The following is a 24482-nucleotide window of genomic DNA, read 5'->3' on the forward strand; positions in this document are numbered from 1 at the left end:
GTACCGGGATAAAATATAGCCTATGTTTACTCGTGGATAATGTAGCTTTCTAAATGAAGAATTTTTAAAATCGGTCCAGTGGTTTTTGAGCTTATCCATTACAAACAAACAAAGTTTTCCTTTTTAGTATAGATATATCGTTAAACCATTTTCTTTAAAAAAAAACCTTATTACCTTTAATTAAACAGTTTTCGGCTTAGGTAAAAAGTTTGAAACCGCCTATTGTTTCTTGGTACATTGTCTTTTTATCCTCTAACTTTTACCCAAATCTTTATTCTTGTTTTGATCAAATAGACCAACAGTTCGTTTAAGTTACGCTTATCAAGCTACAAACTGGGCGGTGGACATACCCTGATATGAATATTTGAAGTTTTGCTGCTGATTAGATTCAGATCATGGTAACTACTTAATGTGATCCCGAAGACTGGAGCAAAGTATTTTCTCCAGGCCGCGGAAAACCCGCGCGAAGCCAGTAATTTATCGTTAGAACCTAGAATGTCCAGAATATAAACGGAAAATCCAAAAAGGTGCAAATAAAACACTTCGTTTGTCCATTACCGACGTGAAGGAATGTATAACATGCTAGTGCGAGGAAAAGCATTCCGTGGTAGTGGGGCCGAGCTCCGAGTCTGCCAGCGCCAGTCGGTGGTAATACCATGTGGTGGTTGGTGGTGCTGTGCCAAGTCTTGCTCTTCGCTGAGGGCATGCACATACTGCCCGACCGGCAATTCGGGCCTTCTACGGAGGTATGTTTACTTATTAATTTTTATTTGGTATTCGTGCTGTTGCCTGAATTTTCACGTGTATCTTTATACGAAATGTATCTGTACCTGGTTAAAGTTTTGTTTACAGTTTTCCGGATCTGGTTCTAGATGTGTTTGGCATTTTGGTCTATTATGAATTTGGTATTTTGTGGAAGCTTTCATTTTATTAGAATGCGTACAACTGTAGGTATACTTACCAAATCCTTCGCTTAATTTTGTTTTTTTTTTTTATTGTTTTTCGGGCGTCTATCTGTATTGCGATTAACAAAGAATCTTAACAATAAATCTTGATCAACCTTAATTCAATAACATAGCTATTACTCATATCGTAGTAATAATTTCCTACACTTTGCAAAAAACATATTAATAACAAGTTGGTGCTCTCACTGCGCACTTGCTAATGAGCATAAAAAATACCATGTTCAGTAGCCAGTGTAGCGCTTAATTGACTAACTAGGTATGTTACGACTTCGATAATTATTACCGACGACAGGTAAAATTTACAGTCACTTTTCGACTTCACCACGACATACAATAGTATCGATTCTATGTAGCTGAGTAAGTGAAAAAATATAGTTGTTAAGTGCCCTTTTATTTACGTCCGACCAGTGTTCGATTCAGTTTTTTCGAATTATGCATCCTTGTAGAAATTGTACCACAAGTTATTAAGACCTATAAAAACTCTCAGCTCAAGAATTTCGTAAGCACAAATAGACATCTAATTTTGATTTCGCTATTTAGTCCCGCTTGCTACTTAATTCTGTGTTATTGTTTTTTATATTTGGAATATCAGTGTATTTACTTACTTTGTTGAAGAGCACATAATTATAGGTAGATATTGAATAATAATGATTTATTGCGAATTTAAAAATTGAAGCGAAAATGCATTGTTTTTTTGGCGCCTCATGCGAAGTAATTGACTTCAAATCATTTGGTTAACTGCTTACGCAATGTTATGTACTTAAGAAATACTTTCCGTTAATTTTGATGATCGTAAAGTTTATCACAGTTCAATTATTTAATTTCAGGTAAGCTGCATCGACTATGCAACATTCAACAAAGACAGAATCGGTAGAATGCTCAAAGAAGGTAAAGGAATTGTGATTCAAAGGTAAATTATTTATTTTTCCTTCGCTTATATGGTAATCTATTCATTATTGCTTAGGATGGCGTTCCCAGAGCCCAGTGTTACGAAAGATCTTCAAACGTTCGGCTGAATGGCCGGTTCAGTTCTCGCTCGACATGCACCCAATGGCACGACGGATGGATAACATTCTTGACAACATAATACCCAAAAGCGAACATTTGATGAAGGAACACGCTAAGTTAGTGCAGGATATAAACAGTTTGCGTCAGGTGGTGTTCATCACACCGTTCGTTGAAGAGAACAAGGATTATGACGACTCGATTTTTCATGAAATTATTGAGACTTCACCTAGTTCGACGTCGAGGCCGTCATCGCTGAGGCCTTTCATGAGTTCCACGAGGTCGCCGATCAGTTCCACTAAAGGAAGCTCGATACCGATCATACTGCTGGGGGGTGCGAGTCAGCGACAGGTAGTCAAGAGTCAGCCCATCAACTTTGCTAAGCCTACGGTCAGTCTGATCGGAACCACCATTTCCCCGCTCATCAAACATCCCTATCCTTTCGTCATGCACACGCCTCAGAGGAAGCCAATTAAAATTTGTATGTCGTCTGTCCCTTCAATGTTCCCGTCAACAAAACGACCGCCTACTTTTTGGGACAGACTGATAGACTACTTTATACCTAGCCGTAGTTTAGGTAGGTAGGTTACATAGATTAATCATTATGTAAGAGGTAATGCATTATTTCTAATAAGTAGTGATATTAATTTAATGTGATTTGTATGCTGTCGTTATTTATTAAACGTTAATTTTCGATTTGTAATCAGTACGGAGCAAGTAATCAATTCTATTTGCATATACTTAGGATTTTTTGTAATAATTAGCATGATCTTGGTTAACGTACGTGGTGCGTAGTTTTTGTGAGCTATTAGTATACGGAAGGCGTGTTTTCCGACGTGCGATACCCTAGATGCGTGAACGTATCGCTCCGTCTGCACATTACATGCGTGCGTCGATGCCGCGAATCGCGTGTGCTACCTCTAATTACGAACGCCGATTATGTATTGTCTTCTTTTTTACACTTTTACGCGTCGGAATGGAAAAGTTGAACGTCTTATGTGTTATGACAAAATCGTTATTTTTCATTGTGCCTTATGTCATTAGTTCTTGTTGAGACACTCAGTGGGAACTTTTCATTCACTCACGGGACGTTATGTCACGAGAGATGACTAGTTTTTAGCCTAATTACGTGGATTATGCGTGTTTCTTTTCAACTGATGAAAGTGTAAATATATTATATTGCTATAGCTATATACAGACAATTATAAAAGCGTTTGTCGATCAAATGATTTTTGTTACCAATTAAATTATTGTATTTGCGGCATGGAGGAGTTTTATTGATAATTTCAATCTTAGTTTGCAATAATGATAAGTATTGACAATTTAACAAGTTCCTTAACAGAAAAATTCTCTCATCAGATTTCTTTACGAGATTAAAAAGTAAAATCGTTTGTTTATGTTTAAATAATAGAGAATTTGATCGTAAATGTGTATTTGAGGGGTGAGTAGGAAAGGAAAGCTGAAACGAAGACTTAAACAGGTATCGGTAAATATTTTTATTTAATAATCAACAACAATGTCTTTCCCCTTTCTAGTCGACACTCAAATTAAGCCTTACATGTGATTTATAATGAGCCTATCATTGTTTACTAATAAACCTTAATGACTAAAAACGTACAATCGATAGAGAAAGCCTATTATTTCGCCGTTGAGAACTATTTTCACAGACGATTGATACGTGTGGTTACTATCGAATAAATTCACTGTGAACAATAAAGTGACTTGGCATATGACACGAAGATTTATACGATATTATAAAAAGTAAGTTAGTAGAAATTTTTCTCCTCTAATGGTGAATCTGATGGTATCTGTAATCTATCTCAGTTAATTTTCGTTAAAATATTGAATTTAAATAATCGCTAGTGTCAAAATTCAATTTCTAAATTTTATTTTAGTGTAATTACTGTGGTAATGTATAACTATAAAGGATAACGGAAATATTTAAGGAACAATTCTTTACCTTTTTTAAGTACACGAAAGTACATGGTAATTTTTATGTGGTGTCAAGTTAGCGACAAGTTTAAAGACCCTTTAACTAGAATAGTTTAAAACCAGTCCGTATATCATAATATCGACCGAGCCTAAAGATATTTCTTATGGTAAGTACGTTTTAACAAGTTCACAATATGTACTATAATGTTAATACTTATTAAATAAATCAATAAAAGTTGCATTCTTATAGTTTATTGCGGCAGCAGAAATGCTGATGATGAATGATGATCATAAATGTGCGAGTATAAGTACATTAATTGAGTAACTTTTATTTTAATACTACACTACATTAAAATACTGCATATAAAGAAGTTAATGCCGGAAAATATTAAAATATAATGCATGTTTTTACAGAGTTTTCATAAAAATAGTTATGGTATGTTACTGTAGCCTACCGACGATTATCCTTGAATGGAGATAACGTACCGATGATAAAATATTTACCAATGCTGTAGTTACCTATTGCGTCGATATGACTGACTTTAGTTTTGCATTCGCCAAATTAGAAATCTAAACATATAATAATAAGATAACTGGGGAAGGCGGTCAGAGATGGAATAGATATATTTATTTGCATTAAAAAATTTCTTGCATTTCTTACCAACATTCGAATGTTAAAATAATGACGTTAAACTTTTTATTAATGTATCTAATGATATAAATTGGTTCACTTTCCTTTGTTCTGATATCGCAACTAACTGTTATCGGATAAAGATATTCGAGAAACGTTGACCTTGTTATAATCCCCTAATAAAATAAAAATACTGAATCACTATTAAATTGCTTAAGAGTTACTATCTTAATATTTTACTTAAAATTAAATAAGTACATGTTTCCTTACACTAATTAGCCTCGGATTTCAAGATACAATTTTGATAATTTCCAGGAATTAAAATCCCAAAATCAAAAGACAAGTCCACGTCTAGCGCAGCAAAGAGAATTTTTATAAGACACTTGAAAATCAACTTTAACTATATAAATAAAGTGTATGAGTGCCTGAACCTGACAAAAAATGCTAGCAACCCTAGCTAGAGCATCAGTAGGCAGTACGGGGCCCGTACGGTAAGACTCTAAAAAAAAATTGACGAGTACGCTATAAAAATCCTCTCCGCTGCGCTCCTCTGTGCTAGGCCATAAAATACATAAATGAGAAGGGTTCCCACATTCCATCAGTGAGGGCATATAGGTAAGTTGACCTGGAAGAAGACGTTGAGCTCAATGAGAGCTGCCAGGATGAGATAGCCGAGGTATATGAGACTGCAAGTCACACCAATTCTCCAGTCCAGCTGAAATTTGTTGAGTAGCAGGCAGCCGTATAACGCGAATAATGTTGACAGTAAAGAAATCGCGCTGTATGATAGACCTCTTGAATTTATTGATACCTGGAATATGATATTACAAGGTAAGTATGATAATAATTCTTGGCTGGTATGACGGTTTAGATGTTTGGTATGGAGGGAGATAGTATAAGCGTTGTATCTGTTATTATTGGTTATTATACTAGTAAACAAAGATATACACAGTTGAGCCACTGAAGGCTGTGCAGGTCTATAGATCTTGATTCTCATCAAAGTTCTCCCTATAGTTAAATCCAGGTAATTCGCTCGCTGTAGGCCGTGTCATTCTATTATTTTTAAATTATGAAACAAAAGCAGACGTATAAAAATAACACGTAGGTACTGGTATAGGTACTCACCCAATGATGACCTGGCACGGTGGGATAAGCCAGCGATTTGATCAGCCACGGCAGACCCAAGCACAGCAGTATATCGAACGTATTGGAACCAATGGAGTTGCTCAGTCCCATTGTGCCGTGCCCTGAAAATTCAACAAACGCTGACTGGTAAGCTTTGCCAATATTGCAGAAAGTTGCAGATGTAGTAAGTATTGAGTAGTTCCCCAAATACGACGGAACAAAAAAGAATTAACACAAATGTATTTTTGTAAGTTTCCTTGCTGTCTCTTGGACACCATTAGTCAATGGCGAAGGAAAACAACGCGGAGAAACTTGGACTTAAAAATGTAGAATGTCCAGGTCACTTTGAGCACTATTTCCTGCTGTGTGAGAGAATATTTGTGTTCAGCAGTACAACTTAATTAACTTGAACTTCATTAAAAATAGGTACTTTACCTTGCACAGTCACCAACACGCTAGACACGGCTTCAGGTAGACTGGTGCCGGCTGCCAGAATCGTCAACCCAGTTATACTGTCAGGGACATTCAGCGTATCACCTATGAAAGAACAATCATAGCAATTTTGGATTAGACCACTGATTACACACATTAGAAAATAAAATTATCCGCCGCTTGTGTCAGATAAGATGGAAATTAACTTTTATATTCTCCTATAGACGAAGGAGTGTGGGAGGAAGATTTAGGTACCAAAATAAGGTAGGGCAGGACACATCGAAAAGGGGACTACAAAAAATAATGTGTTGAGGTAACTTTAGAGGTATAGGAACATTACAGGTTTTCAGCTCACGCATGCTATGTATGTTTTGTTTATAGTCAGGAATTAGCATCGGCAAACTTTTTGTCACATGTTAAGTAGGTATCAATCAAACAATGCGCATTCATTTGTCAGTCGTGGTCGAACATGATCACGCGCAGCACACAGGAATCACATGAATTGGCATTCGCATATTGTTTTATAGTTTTTGAAACATTTCCTTAATGAAGGTACGTTTTAGAAGCGAGCTGCTGACTGCAACTGCCGACCTTACAGGCCACAGCTGCACTTTGTATAGAAACGGCAGGAAATCCCGATAAAACTGATTATTATAGATATAGACATCCACAGTACCTATGCTAGATAGTTTTCACAAAAGCTTTTGGCAGGTGCTGCTTTCATACTTTTATGGATATTGATCAATCTAAACTATATTACTTACCTAGCACGGTGATCATCCAAGCTACAAGATACGACACACCCCCTATCCAAGTGACGCACATGATGAACGTGATAGGGTACAGCGCTGGTCTGCGGCGGCAGTCAGGGATGGTCAACCAGAGCACAAGGTTGATGGGCCAAGAGAACACCCAGAATACCTTCTTCCAAAACGACTCCTTCTCACCAGGCCACGACCACATGGAGTGGTTGCTTAGAGTATCTGGAAAACGAGATATGGGTTAAAAAATAATAAAAAAAAAACACGCTATTCATGTATTGTCATCAGAGCGTGTGCAAAATTTCATCGTTATGGAAGACAAGTGGGTCAAATTAAGATTCCAAGATTTTCTTACATACATATTAAGTACATAGTTACAAGTGAAGCTAATATAAGCGTGTTAATGTACCGAAGGGAAGCCGACCCCGAAATAGTTGGGAAAAAAGACTCGGGAGATGGAGATTGCATTGACAGCCAACTGTTCTGGCCACAAGTTCTAAGCTGTAGACCCGATGATTGGGGAAAAAATAAAGAAAATCGTGATCTTTTTATTGAAACTTTTTAATCGATCTATCGATCCTAATCATTGTTATGTGCGTACTACCATTCCTTGCTACACTGTTTTATGAGTCAGAACAAACTGTCGGCCGACTAAAAGTTGGCAGGTACTCTTAGATACGAGCAAACACGATTATATAAAAAGGATTTTTTATTTATCCTGTTGTTATTTACTTGCCTTTACATAAAATCGGAAAAAAACAGCTGTACGTTAAACTTTCGCGTTATAGCAGATTGTTTTATAGCTTAAAAATTCTTCTAACAACAATAAGCGTACTCGTGAGAACATGCCAAACTATTTTAATAAACGCTTTGTATGAGAGAAAATGTTGAAATTCTCGTACATTGTATATCACTGGGTTGACTTGCAGTTTTTGTTCAGTAAATGGTTAATTATGAATCAAATGTTTGTTGGCGATGAACATTTTTTAAAACGACATATATTTTTTATGTGGATTAAATGATACTATGCACAGAGCTAATATAATTGTCTTTTGGTCATAAAATAGTAAGCAACAAACAAGTGACGCGCGGCATCCGAATGAATACATTTTAAATCTACAGATTCACAATGAAAACTAAGTTAGAATTGCAGTCACAAATCTTAAGAATGTACATCAAATAATCAATAATCATCAATCAAGTTCGATTTCAAGCTGGTCCGTCGTACTGCAGTAGTAATGTCATAGCGTTTAAACACAGGCAAACGATCAATTTACTGACTAGTAACCGATAACTTCCGTCGTCGTACGTTTTAAACGAGAACTCACGTAAAGCTGGGTGTGCCTGTGCACTAAGGGTGCGTCTACACGGTGCAGGTTTTATGCATCTTAAAAACGTGCGGCTGAAACGACCATTTAAGGCCACGTGCTGACCAGCTGGTTTTGACGTCAAAAGAATACTCGTAAACTAAGTTTGAGATGTCCAGTATTATCCAGGAGAATTTTCCAATAAAACCGGCACTGTTCGGAATCTAATCATGTAAAACAGAATTGCTCAGCTGGATTCGCTAGGACTGGTAACCGAATTCAATATAGCTGGGTGAAGGCTACAAAAGATACTTTTGAGAAATAAAGAAACGAATTTTATCTGCACTCACTATTCCTTCCCTCTCATAGCGGGACGGTAATCCGACACGACCGGAGAGAGATTAGGCGCAGGACCGACATTAACGTGCTCTCCGATGCACGGGTGAATCAAACACCAATTTCCAGACTGAGGCTGCATTGTGAAAGTTATTATAAAACCTACAAAGCAAAAATTAATATATATTTTAAATAGGTACCTGAGTCGAAGGAGTCCCGTCTCGGTATGGTCGGTACATTGATCTGCACATCCGTTTTTCCAACTGCGATACTCTGAATACTCTTTGCATTATCTGAAGCTGCGTGTTTTTCTAGAATAAATTCCTTATGTTATAGGAAGCATGTAAAGATATGGAGTTACATAATAAGTGTGTTGTGTAATCTATGAGTCTTTTTAGGGTTCCGTACCTTCAGGGTAAAACGGGACCTTACTACTAAAATTTCGCTGTCCGTCCATCCGTCTGACACCAGGCTGTATCTCAAGAACCATGATAGCTAGACAGTTGAAATTTTCTCAAATGATGGAGGAGGAATAACAAATACTATAACCAAAACTGGAATAAAATAAATATTCCAGACGGCACCAATTGTTATTATAACGTGATTTTTACAGATAAAGGTACGGAACCCTTCGTGTGCCAGTTCGTCTCGCACTTGGCCTGTTTTTAGGGTTCCATACCCAAGGGTAAAGCGGGACCCTATTGTTTTCGCCCCTCTGTCCACCCGCCCATCCGTCCGTCCGTCTGTCATCAGGCTGTATCTCATGAACCGTGATAGTTAGAGAGTTGAAATTTTCACAGATGATGTATTTCTATGCCACTATAACAACAAATACTGAAAACTAAAATAAAATAAATATTTTGGGGGGCTCAAATACAACAAACGTGTTTTTTTTACCCATTTTAAATAATGGTACGGAACCCTTCGTGCGCCACTTCGTCTTGCACCTGGCATGTTTTTTTGAGATGGAGGTATAATTTATGATGATGTTCTCACACTAGTGACTCGGATGCATTCTGCGAAAGCTCGATTATCACATGACTGTCGTTGGTGTTTTGTTTTTAAACTAGCTCATTTACGGCCAGTTTCTTCATCAAAAGTTAAAGTTAAAGTAATGTCTAAAGTAAAAGTACCGGTCAAATACGTTTTTTCAAGGCTAAAGTGACAGAAAAACTAATAGAAAAATTGAATTTGACTGTTACTTTTACTTTAGACATTACTTTGACTTTTACTTTGGCGTTAACTTTTGATGAAGAAACTGGCTGTTAGTGGTAGAGAGGTCTCCAACCAATCCATTAGTTCTTGTTCGATTAGAGACTGGAATTTAAGCTAACTTATGAGGAGGTAATGTTAAAATTCAATATACAATCTCAAACAACGGATGGATCGATTGTAATCCTCACTAACTATATCTTCGAACTTCTGACCTAAGAAATACCAGTCAATGCTTTTATCTCTATAAAAAAATGCTTTTCAACTGTGTGATTTAAATAGCTTACCATTTGCAAGGAGTGGTGTGATTTCCGTGTAGGCTTTAGTTGGCCTAAATATACAGCATCCACTCCTGAAAAATTTTCCCAAGCAGCCATTGAACACCATAGCTGTGAACAAGACAACCTTAAATTAATTATATGTGGAGTGTTGTTACACTGATAATTATCAAATTTAAAAAAGAAATTTTTATGTAGGTAAATGATAATGAGTGTGAATAGTTATAAATAGTAGGAACTTCATATGTAATAGGTATAGCAAAGAGGAAACATGTTTTTGTTTGTTTGTTCCCTAAAGACTCTGAAACAACTGAATCGTTTTGAAAAATTCTTTCACTGTTGGATAGCTACACTCTTCCCGAGTAATATAGGCTACATTTTATCCCGATAACATCAGTAGTTCCCACTGGACGCTCGTGATATCACGGGAAAAAAGCTTGTCGACAATATTTTCAGTTTATCCTTAAATTATGTCAACATTCCTAATTTAGTTTATAAGACGAAATGCCAAAAAGTATACCTTGGACACCAATGGCTGACAAAAAGGTGAAGGAAAACATCTTGAGGAAACCTGGACTATAAAGTCTGAAATCACCAACCCGCATTGAGCAAGCGTGGTGATTAATGCTCAATCCTTCTCCGTGTGAGAGGAGGCCTGTGCCCAGCAGAGGGACGATAAAAAGGCAGTAACAGTAACAACAACAGTAATGCCTAAAAAGAATGAAACAGAGTAGTATAAAGCCATCAAACATAAATACAATGCAAGAGTCGATTGCAACAATAAATTTAAAAAGAAATCCGTTGTCATGAATATATCAGTCAAGCATACCGCAGTAAATCAAATTAAACAGTGAATAGTTTTTACCGAATGTACTCGTTAAAACCATTTACCGGTAGTCTAATTTGTAGGTTTATGAAGTTTATTTCCCCACGATATATTTATACTTAGTTAATTTTTCTATCGTAAATGATAGAGGAAAATTTTTTTTTGTTTTAACGGCTTCGAAACTACTAAACTGATTTGGAAAATTCTTTCACTGTTGGAAAGCAGGACTGGTTCCGAGTAACATACGCTATAACTTAACCGCTGGTACTTGATTACTTAAGGAAATATTGTAATGAAGTTGTTTACTTCTTCAGGTCCATTGTTAGACTGTACGACATTCTTTTTGACTTGAATACTGGGGTAATTTTGAAGTTTTTTAGCGAATTTAGTTAACTATGGAATACGTTAATTTGTTATTTAACTTTAGTTTCTAAATAATAAAAACCTATCTGCCGCATTAGCCGCGTCCTATAATGGTAGATTTAAGGTCGTTTATAAATAATTAAATAAACAAACATTTTAATAAAACTGCTGCACCAGGTTAGACTTGAAGCCGTCCCCAATGTAACTGAGAAAAGGCTGCGTTAAATACGACTTACCCAGTATATATAAAACATACATAAGCACCAGGAGGAGAGCTTCATGCCAGTACACCGCATCGTCCAGGAGTGTGAGGATCAGAGCCACCACCGCTACTGCGTACATCACACAGTCGCGGGAGACCGACCACCAGTCTAGGTGCACCACCTGGGTAAATGGTATCAAATGTAGATAATAAACAATGTAATTATGATGAATAAAACCGGCCAAGTGCGAATCGGAATCGCACACGAAGGGTTCCGTACCATTATTTATAAAACGGACATAATATCACGTTTGTTGTATGGGAGCTCCTTAAAATATTTATTCGATTCTAGTTGTCAGTATTTGTTGTTATAGCGGCAAAATCTATGAACATTTCAGCTCTCTAACTATCACCGTTTATGAGATACAAACTGGGGACAGACGGACGGACGGACGGACAGAGGAGCGAAAACAATAGGGTCCCGTTGTATCCTTTGGGTACGGAACCCTAAAAACAAAATATTGTGCATGCAAACCTAGGTAGGGTGGTAGGTAGGTACTACCCACGTTCGGCTAGTACCTACTTTTATATGTACATATTTTATAATCAATCTTGCTGTTTTACCGCACAGATTGCATGATGCACAGATGTAATGAGGGTCTTCTCAATTTTTTCTGCCACAGGGTGGCGCCACTTATGCGTCTGGTCCAAACAGCTGTCAAATAGTATGGAATTGTAGGGTCCGAACTTATTGTTTATTGAAATTCTGTTATATTGGAAGTGTTATTGATTTTATTATGGACTACGGTCAGAATAAGGTTTCCGAACTAAAAATTGAGCTAAGAGAGAGGGTGCAAAAGTCACTGGTACTAAGGAAAAGCTTGTTGAAAAATTTGTTAACACAATATGATTTAGTTTTTTTTATTTACTCAACCGCAATAGTAAAACAATAATGCAGTGCTTTAATTATAAAATAAAAAAAAACACTAAAATCGTTCACTATTCATAGTAAAGATAAGCACTTTGACAGTTATCTGGACCTGACGACTCGGTGCTGCCACCTCGTGGACGCCATTTTAGAAAACCCTCATTGTGCGTTTCTTTACTTTCAATGATAACATGGAAGAATATAGTATCCAAAACTATGTAATTTGACCCACGTTGACTGCGGAAAACGTTTTATTTTGAACATACTTAATTAATAATAACGCTGCAACATATTTGTAGCGTACCTATGCACGAAAACGTCAATAATGAGTAATTATCTAATTTCGTAACTGAAACCGCGGGTAATTTAGTGACTTCAGTAATTGCTATCGACAAATTACTGAGTGAAAGAAAAGTGTGAACTAAGGAAAACATATCGGGACATTGAGTGATAAGTACAAGATACACACATGTATTTCACGCTAACTAGCAAACCTAGTTTCTATAAAAAATACAAATGCAAAGAAACGGGTTTCTGAAAACATTTAAAAAAAGTTTGGCTGCAAAATAGGCCTTATTTCAACGAATCTGTCATTTTTTTAGACAACAACGATTTTTTAGACAACGACGATTGGTCTTATATTTGCCAGAATGCCCGATATGGTTAAAACTGCTATTGATTCAGTTTCTATTCAATTTTGACATTATTAACTTAGGCGAATCGGGCCCCTAGCCTCGTTTCTTGCTTTGTGAAAATTGTCTAGTAGTGATTGATCATTTGCATGTTTTTTATGCATCCTCTTAAGTATATTTCTTTTATTTATTAGAGTTATGATTGTTTTCTGTATCTAATCTTGCCTAGGCGTCTAACATAAAGATGATTATTCAAATAGATAACGAATTGTCTAGCTGGAGTACTCGTGTCGCCAAAGTCTAAGATATATATAGATATCTATAGATATATCATATATCTTTACAATTAACAATGGAGGTACACGTAGCTAATGAAAGTATCCTACTTCCTACAAATCATATAATACTATTATACTTCATACTATCATACTAATATCATACTAATATTACAAATGTGAAAGTTTGTGAGAATGTATGGATGTATGTTTGTTATTCTTTCACGCAAAAACGGCTGTACCGATTTGGATAAACTTTGGTATATAGGTAGGGGATACCCTAGATTAACGCACAGGCTACATTTTATCAACACACCACGCAGGCGAAGCCGCGAGCGGAAGTTAGTACGTAATATAAGGGCCGAAATAGCTGTGTGGGTTTTAAGAATCTTTCACAGAGTAGTCTGTGGTGGCACAACCGTGTACTGCCTTATCTCTCTCTCCTGTCGTGTCAGATGTCACCCTTAGCTAAGAGAGTGAAGGAATAAAGAGTCCACCTGTGTTTACGCAAATTGTGAACTATCATTATTGATCTCATTCGAGAAGAGCCGTCGCGTCGTGTCCAACAACGCTGTTATTATTATAATGCAAATGTATAATATTGTGTTGTGTGTATGTGTTATTATTATAATATTGAAACAGAACACTTTATACGTACAAGAAAATACATTCTATCGCCTCACAATTACTGACTATACTTATATATTTTCCTTGGAGCTGTAATTAAAAGTATATTTTACTAACTTTTCCTGCAATGAGGGCGCAGAAAGCGGGCACGGCCAGCACATTGAAGACTGCTGAGCCGACCACGGTGCCGACTCCTATGTCTCCTTCCGTCACGAAGGTCCCAACACAGTTGATGAAGAGCTCGGGGCTGGAACTCGCGGCAGCCATGAACGTAGCACCCGCTATGTCCATACCTATGTTGAGGCCTAGAAGAAATATAGTTCATTTGAAAAAATTCAACGTCATTGACGTAAAATGTTTGTATCACGCGAATTACTGAAACTTGGTCCATCGTTGTTTTAAAGCAGAAAAGAGAAAAATTGCTACAACTTATGGCTGTGCCTTGATTAGCTCTTTCACACAAAAACTTCTAAGTAGATTTTAATGAAACTCAGCAATAATATAGCTTATGCGTCAGAATAACATATAGGCTACTTTTTGCCCCTGCAAGCATTAGTGCTCTCAGGACACGGTTCAAACAAACGAAATAAAGGGAGAAAATATTTGAGAGGTTTCACAGCAATTTTGATTTGATTAGTCTGCGCAAGCCATACGAATCTTACATCAAAAAGGACCCTTCAAAGTATCTGTCTGCGGAGTTATTAGTACTAATGAAATATGATTCCAGTCTACCTGCATTCGATTGAAAATAAAACTATTTGACTTTTGACTTTCTGGAAAGGTTTCAGAGGGAGTTTGTTCAGGGCATCGTACCTGCAGAAACTAATTAAACTTGCTTTGCCTCCGGACAGAGCCCTGGATAGGTATGAAAGCCTACTTCACATAGCACGAAAGAGCATCGACGAATCTTGAGATAGATCCTCCGTAATTGCAAAGTGCATTATTTGTGCAAGTATGAAAAAAAAATATACTATCGCGATTGAGTTTGTATGTAGCTACTCATATCGTGATTTCTAGTAGGCCTATTTAAATTACTTGTACTCATTTGCCTCCGGTTAGACAGGAAGCCGATCCCAACATAGTTGGGTGAAAGGCTGGACATCAGACAGTGATGATGATCATAGTAATTTTCAATTGCTGATTCCGGTTGATCGATTAAGGTTACGAGTATTAATATTAAGACTTTACACATAAGATTTATCCATAGAATCAATCTCAGAACATTGACGGGGTCTATGTATCTTAAAGGCTGAAGGCCTGGCTGCGTATTTAATTTTTCAAAAAGAGGGCTGAAATTGGTAGTTTAGACGGACTAAAAGTCACGTAATATCGATCGATATAGCTATTTTATTATTTATCGCGAGTGCGCACTGATTTGATTTCAATTTCAGGCTCATTCGTTCGGAAAGAGGATGCCACAGATAATGCAACGCTTCGAGCAAATATTACAATTACTGAGGCATTTCTTCGTATCCCTTCTTTGTGTGCATCCGATTACCTAAAGAGGTTGATAATTTTCAGGTTTCATTTACACCCTAGTTTTGCAAACTTGCGTACATTAAATGCATTCATTCATAAAACGAGGTTGCAGTGTAGGTACTCGTATTACGACTATTACCTATTAGCCATGATTCCACGCATGATCCTGCAAATGTTCGGGAACATCCGACACCTTGACCTGCAGGACTTCAATGAACAAATTGACACCATCGTCTACCTAATGTTACGGGTTCTTATGTAGTAATTTGTGGGAGCACGATAGGCGGTTGTTGTTCTAATTGGCCTAGAAAAGGTAGTGCACGCAAGCCTAAACTGAGAATATAGTACAGTAGACTGCACATCAGTGGTAACTGTCATGCACCTTAACTCAATAGTAATAAGTACGATTTCCCTATATAACTGTTACCACTGACCTGAAGTTGACTGTACTACAGTATGAAACTTTGTTTTTGATTTGTAATGCCTTGTGTGAACTGTCTCCTTGGTCCAGGGGTCGCAAAGCATGCTGTGCAAGGGTCACGGGTATGAGGGTTTTCTCAAAACCCTCAAAGCGAATTCAGCCCATATCATCCCTACTGATATTATAAATGCGAAAGTAACTGTCTGTCTGTCTGTTACGCTTTCACGTCTTAACCACTAAACTGATTTTATTAAAATTTTGTACAGAGATGTGTAGAGAGTATGGTACAGGGAGATGACCTTGAGAAAGAACATAGGATGGATAGTTTTTATACCGGATTTTTGAAGAATTCTCTTGGAAACGCGATATAACCGAACACTACGCAAGCGAAGCCGCGGGCGGAAGCTAGTAACTCTATACTTTCAACATATAATTTTCAAAGAGGAGTCTATAGGGTCGTGTTTTGGACAACATGTACCTATTTAATTAGATAACATAACTTTGGTCAGCGGATGAATTAATAAGCCTAAAAATGAATATTTTTGACTGTGATTTATTGTTTATTAACATCATCAGCCTTTCTTTTGCTTTTAACGATTTATGTCCCGTTTATATATACAAGAATCTAGACTATTACTGGGGCTGATCTAATTAGGTTTACCTTTTTACTTTTAAGGCAAAGAACATTGAAAACTGTAAATTATCAGCAGTAGGAAAGTACTCACGCTCGCAAATCATTTCGATAGCCGGCACGAAGTACTGCTCGCAAACGGTACCCAGCAAGAAGAAACAATATACCGCCAGAATGCAGTGCACCAGTATATATCCCTGTAAATTAATAAAAATTATTTTAATACAAAAAAAAACATGTTTTGTTTTCATTTTTGGGTTTACAGTTCTGGTATTAAGTATGGGTATGGGTACATAGGTATTGCAGTGTGTATTTGATCTCCACCAATCAGTAGCAACAGCAGAATAAAATAATTTTCATTTCCAGCATAAATTCAATAAGAGAAATCAGTAAACATTGTTTACTAGGTATCAATATCTGGGCCCCGATTCTCCTAAGTTAATAATGTCAAAATCGAATCGTAATATGATCGTAACAGCAGTTTTAACCATATCGGGCATTCTGCTACTAATAAAAGACCAATCGTATTCGATTGACATTTGATTGGTGTGCGATTGGTCTGCTATTTTGGTGATTTTGGTCTATACGGTAGTTTGCTGTACAATCATTTTGCAATCGTAAATCATTTGCAGACAAAATGATTCATTATTGGATGACAGAAAAGGATAAAAACGTTTATTTCAAAGAAAAAATTGCGGAATGCCACATACGCTTCAATCGTAATCGAGTCGGGATTAGATCTCAGTCGAATCGAGTCGAACGTCAATCGAATGGCGCTTAAGTAAAATTAGGAGAATCGAGCCCCTGTATACATTACACACACCCAGATTACATGGCTATTTAAAGATATATTTTATACAAATCCAAAATAATATAAAAAATAATATGATCTTGGTCTAGATATGAGATTAAAAGATACAAACCTATAAGTATTTCTTATATATTAACTAATTTATTAAATGAAATGCTAGTCAAAATTTAAACTGTACTATTATCCGAATCAGCATACTATCAGAAGTGTAACCACGAATCAAATTAGAGGTTTTTCTAAAAATAATATGAATAAGAATTACTTTGTAACTGGTAATTAAATAGATCTTACATGTTGCCTCTGATAGCGAGTGAGACCATCGGGAGGGAACTCGAGAATAGCCGCTGGAGTGCAGTTCCTATCCTTGTCAACAACGCTCAACAGTCTACGAGAAGAAAACTCCACTTCATAACCTGGAGGCCACAAAAACATTATTTATCACTCGAAACTAGAACAATAATGTATATGAAATACTGAACAACACATTACCTGAATCAGATGTTTGGATTTCGCTTTCATTACCATCACTGCCAAATAACGCAACATAAACTAGGGGTATACCCAAAACTAAAAGCACCCTGACTATAACAGCAGTCTTATAACACTTGAAACGTCTAGTCCTTATTAACATGTTTGCCATCAGAATCAGCTAGAACGTATTTATTTAAAATAACTTTGCAAATTGATTGACGTTTGAAAAAAATATGTGAACACCGTCAATGTTGTAGTTGATACGAAAAATCAAGTTAGAAACGGGTAGTTAACATGAACGTATGGATGCATCAGCAGTCGGAAAGTTACTGCGCACGGTAATTTCTTGCGGCCCTTGATGAAAATAAATGATTTATCAATATCATATTATTATTAGTAATAGTGCTGCTCTGTACATACTCGTATCACTGTTATCGATACTAATGTCAATAATATGGGCTCCTTTGATGACTGCTCGTAATCTTCAGTGAGATTATTTTAAATTTCTTTGCTTACGTGTGGAAACGATTATTAGATAACTTTTTACAAGTACTTGGATACTGTAAATAGATGTTCAGTCAATATTAGTTGAGGTGTTTGTCGATGTAACGCACTGTTCTGCTACAATGTTGCATGCAAGGACTTAGGCGAGTGCAGGAACGCATTGTCGCTGTGTACCGTATATAAATTAGTGTTCCGTTCATTAATTTCATTAGTTAAAATAACTGAACTTAAAATATTATTTCTGTGATTACGTACGAAATTCATGTAGCATATCTAGAAAATCAGTTAATGAAGTGTAATTTTTTTCAAAAAAAAATTAAATATGGAAGCCGTAGATATAAAAAACTAAATCTTTAATCTGTGGTGTCACTTTAATCTGTACACATTTGCATGCACACCAATAAAATAAATACGTGACTATAATCTTTTACAGGTGTGAGAACCCTGTTTACTTGTGTTTGAACTGCACAATCTTATCAATGCAATGCGATGTGCAAGTGATGTTGCATTAGGCATTACACAGTGCTATGACATGGCCATTCAGAGATGCTCTTCACAGATCCACGTGTTCCTCAGCCTTTGTGTAGGTTTCATCTATACATCTATATCTGTAATAATATTATGAAGAGAAAAGATTGGATTGATTGCATGTTCGACATAAATATGCTCCGATAGTACTTGACTGATTTTAAAAATCAGTATCGGACTCGCGCACGTAGGGTTCCGTTTCAAACTAATATTCTATATATATATATGGATATCGAGCAAAAATGAGCAAAAAAATCACGTTTGTTCTATGGGAACCCCCGAAATATTTATTTTATTCTCGTTTTCAGTATTTGTTGTTATATCGGCAACAGAAATACATCATCTGTGAAAATTTCAACTTTCATAACTATCACGGTTCATGAGATACAGCCGCTGGTGACAGACGGACGGACGGACAGAGGAGGGAAAACAATAGGGTCCCGTTTTACTCTTTGGGTATGGAACCCTAAAAATATTTCATTGTTGGAATGCTGTCTGCGCTGAACGAATATGGGCTAAGTTTTATCCGGGTGCGGGAAGATGGTTCCCTAGGAAACCGGTTAAAGCGCTAGGAAACCAACTACTTGTAGTTAAGTAGTCCGTGAAAGACCTTTGTTTTTCAGACAAAGCATCTTGGGCGTATTTAGAATCTGATTTATTTAAATTTAATTACATCAAGTGAGTAGCAACATGTTTCTGATGAATATTTTGTGGTTCATTCTATATTTCAGAAAAATATTACAGTACACATTAAATATAGTCATCGTCAGCCTATTATCGTCTCACTCCTGGGCATAGGGTTCCTCTCACTCGGAGAAGGATTTAATGTAAAGATTGTTATAATATTATGAAAAGAGATTCGAGCTTTCAGTCACTACCCAACTAGCACACTAGTGGAAATAGCAGCCTATTTTGCAACTGTTAGCTGTACAGTAGTGCTTTAGGGGTTCCGAAAGTATCTTTAAGTTCTACTATTGCTTCCGTAGCTGCTCATAGCTGTAAATATCACTAAAGGCAGCAGAAACTGAACCAAATGTCACTCTGGGTTTTACAAGAGATCATTCTACAAGCCATTTGCAGCCTACATCTTTAAAAGAGAGTTCAAACAATTATTTTAAAGGTTAAAGCTGCTAAAAAGTTTCTATTGAAGCTGATGTACGCGTTAGAACTGCATAAAGACTCTAATTGTAGACTTTTTAACGGAACTGTATAAAAGATATATTTATCACTTTTCTGCCACTAAAGGTTTCATTGCAGAAGTGATTTGTTCTTTTGTGCAGACTTAAGTAGGAATTTGTCCTCTGTTCTACTTATAGCTACATTAAGGCTCCACAATAGAAGCAGGAGGTTAATAGACATTGCCTGCTCATTTGGATACATTCTGTTATTTTATTCACAAACACAAGCAAGGGTCCCGTAGATTTTGTTTTCTCAATTACTGATAAAGAATCAGTTACAGAGGAAAAATAATGTTTGTTTTGAAGTAATAAAAAACTTATAACAGAAAATATGTATTTATTCAAGAATATAAAAAAAAATCAGTATCTAGATTTATTTACTCTCAAGTATAGTGAAACACTCCGTTTTTCCCATTTAGATGGACAGATGCAAAGTTCTTGTTTATTTTGTTGTGCATTATACGTTTGAATTATTTTGAACGGTACTCTGAAAAAAAGGTAACACATAGTACTTAAGTGTTAAGCAATTAACAATAATATATCATCGTATTATAGAGTTTCCAACGACTTCTACGGAACTCTAAACAAGTAGCCATTAATAGTGTGGTTTGATATCTGCAGTTTCACAGTGCAGACTTGAACTGCAATAGTGGTACAGATATTACTTGGACCTTCAGAAGAGTGAAGCTTAGCGCTATGACGCGCAGAGAGGAGTTTTTAAGGTTGAAGTTGCAACTTAAAGCTGCTTTCAATGAACGCCATGTTTACAAGATAATTATTTATTAGTAATCGAGAAAATTATAGGTTTCTATCGCATTAGTAGTAAAATATATCTAAATATCGAACAAGCAACTTACTAAAAACGAATGTAGTCCAGTACGTAATTTCAATATCGTGTAGGTATGTGATATAAAAATATTTATATAATAATAATTTATATATTTTATGATATTCTGAGGTAATTATTGAGGCGCGTTAAAAATACTTCAACAATATCAACTATATTCACGATAAACTGATCTGCGTTTGTAGCTACTTACCATATAATACAAAATATAGCTCAAAAACACTTACCTTGACTTAATATTTATTTGTATTTAGTAATGTCTGACTCAGGAACAACAAATATATTTTATAAATGAGAGACAAGGTGAACGATCAGTGAAGTTTTCTTCATTCAGCTAAATTTGTCATTCATTCAATCATCGCCATAAGAGCTTTAGTATGGTGTTAATTATTAGTTGCCGCTCCTGTATCGCTTTTATGCCTATACTATGAAGTTCTAATGGGACTGTAGACTGCAAGAAGTTGTGCCCCTTTGGCTGCAAAGCTGCTGCATAAGGTCTGTAGAGCACGCTCTGGCGCTTGAGCTTGGCACCTTTAGTAATAATCGGATTGGCTCTAAAGCTCTTAAGCAACAGGTTTGTGCTACTTGGGTATGTATGCACTTATTCTTAACTAAATCTATGTGAATAAAAATACCCAAATGCTGGCATTTAACTGTGAATAACTCAAACGATTTATTAGCGATATCTAAGTGGAAAATATTTATTAATGCTCTTAACTAGATATTACTAAGTTGATAGCTAAGAATAAATATAGCTGAAGATTATTTAGATAATCCTAGGAAAGTCTTGCTTAGAACGTAATCTAATAATTACTCGAGATGGGTCTGATACGATAATTAAGTTGTGATTATATTTTTGAAGACTGACTCCTGAAACCATGAAATCCAATTGTAAACAGTTGATCAGCAAGAAATAGGTTTAATAAACCAAACCTCTTATATTCAAAGTAGTCTAAAAACAGCACTTTTCGAACACATCAAAATTGCATGCGCCGTTACTCAAAAACGCTTGTCCTTCACTACTTCCTAAGTATGTGTTATTGCTGTGAAGAAGAAATGGAACCACAAACTCAACAGCAGTTAATTATCAAGCTCGGTCAAAATGATTAAAACCTCAATCGACGCATTGTACGCAGCAAGACATTCTAAATATTTTCTAAATTCATACATTGATAAACCTAATAATCTCTTTCAAGGCTGAACATTAAGTCGTAAACAAAGATACCTAGATCTGCTTACTAGCTATCTAGCTATCCAATAAAAATATTCCATTAAAATCTAATAATCCGAGGATTAAAGGGCCACTCGACTCGGCTATTAAACTTTCCACTGTTTGTTTACGAACACAGAAATATCATGTAGTTACAAGTTACGCGTATCAATAACAAATATTATCGATAATTCGATAGATACTCGCGAGACTACTGTCAGGTAGCCAGTCGGTCAACATACCTATCTGTGTAGGTACTCTAGCGACGCAGTACCAGGATCGATTCTACTGAAAGAAAACTCTTCGTGATCTTATATGTATTAACTTTTGTGCATTTTTTTTAAGATCCATTGAATGCCAACAGTTAACATAATTATAAAAGGCTGGCTGTCTAGTCTATAATACCTACTTACCTTTTTTTTTTTAGTTCTATATTTAAATCGCTATTCGATACCTAATAAGTGCCAGTACGAATTTAAAATATATTGGGGTACAATCAGTACGGTCGGTACGGTCTCATCGTCACATCTGCCTAACCGGTTTCCAACTATGGGGTTGGCTTCCAGTCTAACTGGATGCAGCTGAGTACCAGTGTTTTACATGAAATGTCTGTCTGATCTCCTCAACTCAGTTATCTGGGCAACCCGACACTCCTTGGTAAGACTGGTTGTCAGTGTTTCTGGCTTCTGATTACCCACCAATTTATCGTGCTTTCCGAAATACGGAGGAACCCGTCATTACTAAATGGTCACCCATCCGTGGGCCGACCGCGCCAAACGCTTAATAAAGCATGGCTATAACTTAGTCACGAGCTCCTACACATAAGAAAAACAATTTCTTCAGTAAATACAAAAACATACTACTGTAATTTTCCCGTGCACTGTTGCAATTTTCTCGGCATCACATCAATAATTTCAAACAACAAATAACCTTTTCAATTACAAAAGTTCAATGCAATAACAAAGTTGTTTTCTTTGTTTAGTTGTGTCAACAAAAATAATGAAAACTGGTTTCTTGCAAGTAGTTGCAAGAGAAAGAAAATAGTTTATGAAGTGGAAATAGAATATTTCAGTGCACTACAATGTAGCAATCTTCCGCGGTAAATAACTAAAGCCTACGGAAATTGCAATGAAGATATGCTTATAAATATAGTACAAGCGCATAACCATGAAAATTATATTGTTTGTATTGTAAAAGCAATCAAGGCAAGCCGCATGTTCCAGTTGATATTAACTACTTTTAGTATTGGGCGGATTTTTAGTGGAAAACCCAATAATTTCCAAAAATGCTTTACAAATAAAAAATAATAGTGTTACCTATATTTCATCTTATTTTGTGCCTTTATAAGCCATGGTTTAAAGGAATCTATGTTCTATTAAGTTAGTTAACTTTAATTCCCTGAGGGTTAAGTTTTCCATCACTAGGTAACTTTTATCTCAAGAAAAAAATTTGTTTGACGTTTTGAATACTCACTACAAAGTATAGAAAACATGCTAAACGGTTATATTCATTCCTCCTATAGAAGTTAACTGATGATTGAAAAATCAACAAAAATGCTTTTTCAACTGAAATTACTTATTTCCTCACTAATGAATATTAAGCATTAATGCAAACTATCCCATTGCCTTTTACGTATACTTTAGTGCTTATCTCGTCTCATCCTCCGCCTAGTTACATAGAGACGTTGTTCTTTGAGACTTCTCACTAAGTACTAAGTACTTGAAAATCATGATACACAGTATCATAGATTCCAAAGATTTTCAGTTTTAAAAGGGTGTCTCTTATAGCAATAAGAGAGAACCCGTACAAAAATTTAAATGATAGAAATTGGTTCAATTTACTATCTCATTTAATTCCAACTTGTGAAAATCGAGGCCGGGTATATATACTCCTGCCGGGAACGAAACCATAGCGCGATTCAATTCGATCCCAACACCATCTAGTTACGAAAGGGGAACTAAAATTCAACCCCTGAACTGGCGCCCCCTAAGTTATAGCCCGGAACTTATTCCAGAAACACGGAATACTTTCTTCTTTTTAAACTAGTTTCTTTGAGAACACAATCTATTTTTAGTATTTTAAATGAAAATTATAGAGATCGTACCTACTTTGGTCTATTTATATTTTCCCCTAAGAAAGCAGGTGTAATAAATAAGAAAAAAAACGTAAACTTTCAGAATATTTTGTCCTAAATGGCGTTACTTGAATTTAAAAATTCTATTGTTTTGGAAGCTTTTTAGTGGAAGGCAATTCCATAAAAGTTATGAAAAGGCTACGAAAATCTTAATGATGATTTAGAACCTGTTGAAGAGAACTCTATAGGTGAATTTTCCCTTTTCATATCTTTAATCGCAAATATTAAGCATTGACATAGAGTCTGACGACTGACGGTGATAACACGGAATGTGTATTTGCGCATGTGCAAATACTGATACATTGTCATCATCGTATTAACTTTCCTTTCAATATACTGCACATTGCGATGTTTTCATCGAATCGGTGGAAGTGTAGTACTTCAAATATAAACCGTTGTTCATTTTTTAACGATCTTTGTTTCCTCTACTC

The 24482-nt window shown here is 36.1% G+C and overlaps 2 protein-coding genes across 2 annotated transcripts; one reads left to right on the forward strand and one right to left on the reverse strand.

The window, feature by feature from the left end:
* Positions 1-586: 586 nt before the first annotated feature.
* Positions 587-3234, forward strand: LOC124645162. The gene is made up of 3 exons (XM_047184925.1): positions 587-746; positions 1793-1853; positions 1930-3234. Exons 1-3 carry the CDS (start codon positions 657-659, stop codon positions 2553-2555), a joined length of 777 nt encoding a protein of 258 aa, XP_047040881.1. The 5' UTR covers positions 587-656; the 3' UTR covers positions 2556-3234.
* Positions 3235-3442: 208 nt separating this feature from the next.
* On the reverse strand, positions 3443-17992 carry LOC124645161 (sodium/potassium/calcium exchanger 4-like). Its single transcript, XM_047184924.1, has 11 exons — positions 17669-17992; positions 17471-17592; positions 16463-16565; positions 13955-14142; positions 11410-11557; positions 9994-10095; positions 8695-8805; positions 6855-7073; positions 6094-6195; positions 5659-5780; positions 3443-5344 (listed from the first exon to the last, which is right to left on the reverse strand). Exons 1-11 carry the CDS (start codon positions 17817-17819, stop codon positions 5132-5134), a joined length of 1581 nt encoding a protein of 526 aa, XP_047040880.1. The 5' UTR covers positions 17820-17992; the 3' UTR covers positions 3443-5131.
* Between the last annotated feature and the right edge of the window lie 6490 nt (positions 17993-24482).

This window comes from Helicoverpa zea, chromosome 31 (assembly GCF_022581195.2).
Source record: "Helicoverpa zea isolate HzStark_Cry1AcR chromosome 31, ilHelZeax1.1, whole genome shotgun sequence".
NCBI lineage: Eukaryota > Metazoa > Arthropoda > Insecta > Lepidoptera > Noctuidae > Helicoverpa > Helicoverpa zea.